The following is a 7333-nucleotide window of genomic DNA, read 5'->3' on the forward strand; positions in this document are numbered from 1 at the left end:
ATCAAAAAGGCGAACCAAATCAGTCTAAGTAAAATGTAGTGCCAATATCTATGTCTCTCGATTTTTATGTCATTGTTCTATGAAATCTCAGTTGTTTACCACGATATTCTAAAATTTAATAATAAGACCGCAGTCTGCTGATTTATAAGATAAAACCATTTCTTTGTGAATCAAATATAATAAATAAATTCCATACTTATTTTAGAAACATGATCATTTCTTTGTGAATCAAATATAATAAATAAATTCCATACTCATTTTAGAAACATGATCTTCCCTTATTATATATAAATGTTGAGGCTAGTTGAGTTGAATCAGTGCACCTGATCACTTTTACTCTCTATTAACTGCGAGGTTTCTACAAAACCCCTCTTTCCGCCTTGACGAGATTGTTACACTCCATAGACAACAATACGGTGAACCTCAAAATGCATACCTCCCCGAAAAGCTGAAATTGATAAAGCCGGGTGTTGTAAATCGCAGAATTCGCAAATAATTTCAGGGCCCTAGATCCTTATGTTTTTGTAATGGATCAATTTGAGGTCCCTGAGATGTCAGTCGTCCTAAGTACCAAGGAACTTTGACAAAAAGCTTCTAGAGCCGGCTTGGTTGCAATTTCAACTGGTGAAAGAGGATATTTGAAGCTTTGCAAACGCTACACACCATATAGAGATACATCAGATATATCAGTGCCTGTCTAGCATTGAGGTTTCTATGTCTAAATACGAGATGGAAGAGAATTGGCACAGCAATCTTTTCAAGTTGACAGATTAAGCCATGTGAATCGTTTTCCAACGTGATCGAGGATTTAACGCTATCACTACTCCAGTTTATCACCAGATCACCCACCTCACTCTGACCGGATTCTGTCTCCACTTCGGATATAAACAGAGCCCTTAAATTTTCAGATGAATCTTTATTTCCCATCTGAAAAAACTCCCAGAATGAGGTTATATGCTAAGTGTTGCGTGTTATGTGAAGAGCAAAATTGCCTGAAATAGCAACCACGGATCGTAGCATATAACGCCAAAAGTGAGGGAACTAACAAGGAATATCCAGATTTAAATGTTGTGGGGGAAAGTGGCGATCCCTGAGGAACCCCTACTTCTATAGATCGGACTGACGAGAGAGCGCTGTTGATTTTCGTGCGAAAGTACCTCCCACGTAGGAAGCTGCCGATGATCTTAGTTAGTCTGCCTGGAACACCTAGATTAGACATTTTAACTATCAGACCATCATGCCAAACCTTGTCAAAAGCTTTAGAAATATCAAAAATGATCATTCCAGTTGACTCTCTTCTACTTAGAGCTGTCTGGATCATTTGGGTAGTTCTAGCCAGTTGAAGCTCCGTGGACAGGTCATTCCTAAAACCAAATTGTTCATCAGGGAGTATATTGCGTGAAGCCACTACATCATTTAATCTGCCAAGAATTACCCTTTCGGTAAGCTTTCCTATGGTTGATAGCAGGCTTATGGGGCGCCAGTTCTGCGGGAATTGTGGATTCTTATCCGGTTTTGGGAAGACAATGACTGTGGCCAGCTTCCAGAACTTAGGAAATTTACCTAGCTTGAGCATGCAATTAATTATGTTAGTGATAAGCTGAATTACATTCTCAGGCAGGTTACGTAGGCATCTGTTGTTAATTATATCATGACCAGGTGCCGATCTTATCTTTAATCTTGCTATAATTATAGCATTTGGCAATGCTATCATTTGGCTCTTGATCCAAAATATTATTTGCCTTCTTGGAGATGCGTTGTTCTTCCTCTGAGTCATATTCTAAGTCTTCATTGGGCTGGAATTGAAGTTCAAGGGTGTCCGCGAAGGCCTCGGCTTTTTCCCTTATTCACTAACATATTCCAATTAAAGAGGGTAAAGTAGTTTTTCTGCATAATTCGTGATAAGAGAACTTGTTTATAGAACAGTAACACGAGTTGTATTTTGTAATGACAAGATTTTAGTAGATTTGTGGATTAATTCGCTAGAAAAGGATTGGATATCACTGCTAAAGATGAAAAATACCCAAAAAATACTTCATCGGCGGCAAACTTAACGATATAAAGCCATAACACAAATCTGGAGAATATATAATTTTCGAATACTTCTTTTAACAACTAGCATTAAAATGTTAAAATCGTTATAGATAAATAGGGTAACCAAATTAATTTACCCATTGGGAATACAACAGTCGTCCTTTTGGAAAGATTTATATCAACCAGTCCGAAAACCAAGCCAGTTCAGTTTCAGGCATCGATAACCAAGTACACAAACTGAAAAAAACACGAGGTCTAGCATCCATAAGTTGCGAGGACTTTCGTAAACATTGAGGAACATTATTTGAGTACAATTAGAACCTGATTGGGAATGAAAGCTATACAAAACTTAATCGCCGTAGTATCTAAGACAATTTCAAAAATAGAGTAGTTTGAAGGAAATAATCACTGATAATATGTGGGCCATTGTAAGAAATAACACCTCTTAAGGATGAGTCTCTCTTCTTCCATTAAAGACAATGCAGACCTTCGCACATAATTATTAAAGGTACAAGAAGAGAAGAATAAATATGTCAAAATATTTTCACAATGAACATTAATAAGAAAACAACATAAACATAAATAGTAGTTTAAATAGAAGAGAATTTAATAGAAATAAATTAATAAAATTCAACCAAAAGTTTAAAAATAGATTAAGCATAGTTAAATAAGCCTAATAAGTCCATAGACCAAGAGACGCCTCTTAATTGTTGTTTCTCTTAAATTGGCATCCAATGCCCTTTGTTAACTACACAAAGACTTCAGCACAAAGACTCTAGATATTATAATAACCTTCTATTATTCGTAGAATATAAACTTATAACAAGATTATATACCAAATACGTTCGTAGTACAACTACGAGTATAAATTTAGACGTGGCCAAAACTGCGTAGGGTACCTGGGTTTAGACAATATTTACCAAAGGCATAAAAAAGTTATCTCCAAAACTTTGCGAATTCCACGTAAATTTATTTAGTGTGAAATAAAATAATGCTCTATGAATAAATCAATAAATTATACGAAATTAGAAATAAAATATTTAAAATGCATAAAAAATGAATAAAATTAACTGCAGCCGGGCCCAGACTTGCCGCCGCGCCATCAACCGTACAAGAAACCTTTTCGAGTGATCAATGACAGACAGGTTCACATGCGTACAATCACTTTTATATATTAAAAAAAATATATATGAACATTTAAAGATTATTAATATTATAAACTAAATATTTTAATAATAGTATTAGTCTTTAATGATGATACAATAGACTAAAGTTATTAGACTAGTTCGTTTGGATTTCTTTAGAAAATAATATACAAAATAAAAATAACAAAAGAAGTTGATATTTCTTGAAATGCTAAAAGTTGCAGTTTTCAATGTGATTGAAAGATGTCAAACGATTTAGTATAAATTTGTGGCAAATTTTAATCTTCAGCATCAATCAGCTTCGTCTTTCAAACAGTGCACAACCAAGCATATTTCAAAAATATCAAAATGTTCAAGTTTGTAAGTTCTAAGGAATAAATTAATTAATAAAATTATTAATTTTTATTTATTAACTTATGTTATATTGCATCTATTTGCAGGTCCTCATTGCTGCTATCGCCATTACAAGCGCGTTTGCTTACAGCGACCCTAGAGATGTACACGCTGAGACTTTGAAATATCAGAGCGATGTTAAGGAAGATGGCAGCTACCAATACTTGTACGAAACATCTAATGGTATTGCTGCACAAGAAGCTGGTGTTGGTGGCTATTATGCCAATGGTGGTTTCGCATACGTTTCACCTGAAGGCGAACACATTCAATTATCTTATAAGGCTGATGAAAATGGTTTCCAACCACAAGGTGATCACTTGCCCACACCACCACCAATTCCATATCAAATCTTAAAATCATTGGAATACATTCGCACCCATTCCGAATATGATGTTCCACAACAACAATATCATGTTCCAGTACGACAACATCAAAACCAATACAGAGCACCACAGAAGGCACAATTTGGACGTCAAAGACATTTCTAAGGATTATTTTTGATATTTTTATAATTTTTATTGAATTATATGAAATAATAGAAGTTGTGTATGTAAATAAATTAAAATTTATGTGATAATAAATTTATATTTTTTATTTAAACTTTTATTTCATTTTTAAAAAACATGGTTTTTTAAACAAGGTGACGCAAATCTGAGAGGTGAGGCCCTAATCGGGGATATTAAAAACTACAACTATATACTCCAAAAGTACTTATGAAATCATTTAAAAGTTTTCTCACAAAAACGATAGAATTTCGATTATGAGAAATATATTTCTGATTCTTAACCCTAGAATGCAAACAACAAATTACGAAAAGATACTTGCACATATTATGTGTAAAAAAAGATTTTTCCCAGGAAGATCTGTTAAAAATGCTTTGAAATTTAAATTTGTAAATAAGAAGACATTTGTACTGTCAAAGTAAGCTTATTGCCTTGTCGACGGCAACAAGGTTTAATAATTTTTAAGTAGGCTTACCTCAAGTATTACCAAAAATAAAAAAAACAAGTCTAACGCTTTCAAATAGGGCAATATGAAAAGTATCCTTAGATATTTTGATGTCAAAAACGCACCTTACTCTGTTAGGCCAGTCACTTAAAGAGCCGATAAAATTTTGCAACTATTGGAACAAGGCCGACACGCAAGCTGTCAGAAGATAGCGGAAGCACTGAACAAAGGCTTGCGAAGAAATTTGTTAGTACGAATTAGTACTATTAGTACTAATAGTAAAAAGTAACTGAAATACAACACAATCAAACCGTTTTTAAAATGAATTATTACGTGCGAATTAATATGGATTCCATACGACAATGTTCAACGCAATAATCTGTTCGCAAGCTGTTTATCCTCCACAATTGTCTTCAAAGATTGAATTGATTGTAAAGGCTTGTTTATGTAGAGTAATTCGTAGGATTGGAAAGAAATTATTTGTTACTAGCTGGAATAGTTTGGTGCCATGGTTACTTTGATAAGGATTTGAATAAAATTGTTTACTGCTAAGTACTGCAGCTTGGTACAATGGTTAATTTCATCTTATACTGATCGCAACTCGTCCGCTTAAATAAAAAAAACATCAAAGAAAAGCAACCAGAATTGAAAAACAGAAAAGGAGCCGTTTCCATCATGACAATACCAGGCCATACACATCTTTGATGATTAGAAACAAATCAACGCAACTTGCATGGAAAGTTTTAATGCATTCACTGTACAACCCCGAGCATACACTGGTTGGCTACCTCTTATTTTATTCTCTGCAAAACTATATTAAAGATAAAAATTCAGTCGATCGAAAATCACTTGACCAAGTTGTTCACCGATAAAAATGTAATAGATCGACCGACCAAAAATCACTTGGCCAAGTTTTTCGCCGATAAAAGTGTAAGAACTCCACCGACCGAAAATCGCGTGGCCAAGTTGTTCGAGGATAAAAGTGTTACTTACTTATTTACTGTTATCCTTTTCTCCAATGAAGTATACAGCGTCACGGTTTCAATCATCTGGATACTTAAACTTAAATTTGGTACCTTCACATCAGATAATATATGTATACTATTAAGATCCTATGCTCTACTAGGAGAGAAGGACAGCAGTAAATAAATAAGTAACTAATATATAAAGATTATTTCTTGAGTGTTGGATTCAAAGACGTGACAAAAATGGTGACAAACTTTCTTATTGAGTTGTACAAGAGTTGTTTATTCTCATCTACTTCCTGAGACGCTAGGGTGTTCAAAGGCCATTAAGGTTAGCTGATTGCGTTCCTACCACCTTTTTCAATCGAGCTTGGCATCGGTATCGGCGAAGTTGGATAAAAGTGTAATAAGTCATATATAATAACGGCCAATATAAGCATTAGTTAAATTAATTTTATTTTAAAAATTTTGTTCAAAAATTTATCGAAAAACGGCGAATACTTCGTATGTCACCTAATATATAATTTTCCGTTTTAATTAGTACACTTGAATAACCTTTCAGTGTTATTATTTAATTGCTTTTATCGTAATTCCAAGCTTCAGCTTGGCCGTATTATATTACTGTCTTTCGATATATTTATAGATACTCACAGTATCCTTTTGGTAAATTTAGGAGCTAATCAAAGTCCGATCTCTATTCCAATCTTCATTTTGATCTCCCAGGGACTGGGATTTATCACGAATTTTGAAAATTTAATTACTCCAAGCAACTTCTTCTACTAAGTTATATGTTGATATAGGTTAAGGTTCTATTAATCGGTATGTATCGTATGAACTTTTGTTAAAACGAAATACACAGGTGTGATTAGTTGTGTATTTCCCTTTGGCTTAAGTTCGCTTAAGTTCTCACGCTACATAGCGACTAACTGAGTGTTTAATTCTAAAGATACCGCGCTTTCAAAATTTTGTATTATATATTTTTAATTAAATCTAAAACATTTATTTCATTTTAATGCTTAAAATTATACTAAAATTAAAAAGAAATATTTACCATTTCTTTTAAAACTAAAGCCCTTAAATTTTTAATTTATATGTAAAATTTTATTTTTTAGTGAGAACAATCTTATCGAACGGATGCTGTTCAATGTATCTGAGTGATTTTAAAATGTAGTCTGGAATTGGTGGCGGTGTTGGCAAATGTTCACCAATTGGTTGATATCCATTTTCATCCGCAGTGTATTGCAATTGAATGGGTTGTCCTTCTGGCGATAGATAAGCATATGAACCTGAAGCGTAGGAGCTGCCAACGCCAGACTCTAGTGCTTGTATTTGGTTTGAAGTGGCATATTCGAAGTTGTAGCTGCCATCAGGATTCAATTCGTTCTCATATTTGATAATCGTTGCATGCACATCCTCGGGATTGCCACCAGCACTGACAAGCGTAACAAGTGTAACAGTGATTAAAATCTATGTGAAATGGAAAGAAGACATATTTTAAGTAAGAATTTCACTGTTCGTTACATCAAGTTTTATTACAATTTTGAACATTTTTTATGCAAGTTTCTGTAGAAAATTTCCTGTAGTGTAAATAAATGACTTTGCTTGTTGAACTTTTGATACTGATTTCTGCATAAAATTCAAAACTTTTATATACGCGAAAAATATTTGCACTGATTCATATCATGTAAATTTTTCCAATGTTGCAAATTTTATGGACCATAAATTTCTATCAAATCAAATATGCGGTATGTGAACTGAAAATTAAACTAAAAAATCCAAAACCAAAATTAATAACATTAAAATAATAATTTTTGACATCTGTTGAGTTTGTTATGCAAATCTGCATCT

General features: G+C 33.5%; 2 protein-coding genes across 2 annotated transcripts; one reads left to right on the plus strand and one right to left on the minus strand.

The window, feature by feature from the left end:
- Positions 1 to 3527: 3527 nt before the first annotated feature.
- On the plus strand, positions 3528 to 4060 carry LOC119663887 (pupal cuticle protein Edg-78E-like). The gene is made up of 2 exons (XM_038073487.1): positions 3528 to 3539; positions 3620 to 4060. Exons 1-2 carry the CDS (start codon positions 3528 to 3530, stop codon positions 4058 to 4060), a joined length of 453 nt encoding a protein of 150 aa, XP_037929415.1.
- A 2526-nt stretch (positions 4061 to 6586) lies between these two features.
- LOC119663889 (larval cuticle protein LCP-17-like) lies at positions 6587 to 7033 on the minus strand. Its single transcript, XM_038073488.1, has 2 exons — positions 7022 to 7033; positions 6587 to 6952 (listed from the first exon to the last, which is right to left on the minus strand). The coding sequence occupies exons 1-2, from the start codon at positions 7031 to 7033 to the stop codon at positions 6587 to 6589; spliced, it is 378 nt and encodes a 125-aa protein (XP_037929416.1).
- Positions 7034 to 7333: the final 300 nt, after the last annotated feature.

The sequence above is a fragment of the Teleopsis dalmanni genome, unplaced genomic scaffold (genome assembly GCF_002237135.1).
Source record: "Teleopsis dalmanni isolate 2A unplaced genomic scaffold, ASM223713v2 unscaffolded_contig_1070, whole genome shotgun sequence".
NCBI classification, from domain to species: domain Eukaryota; kingdom Metazoa; phylum Arthropoda; class Insecta; order Diptera; family Diopsidae; genus Teleopsis; species Teleopsis dalmanni.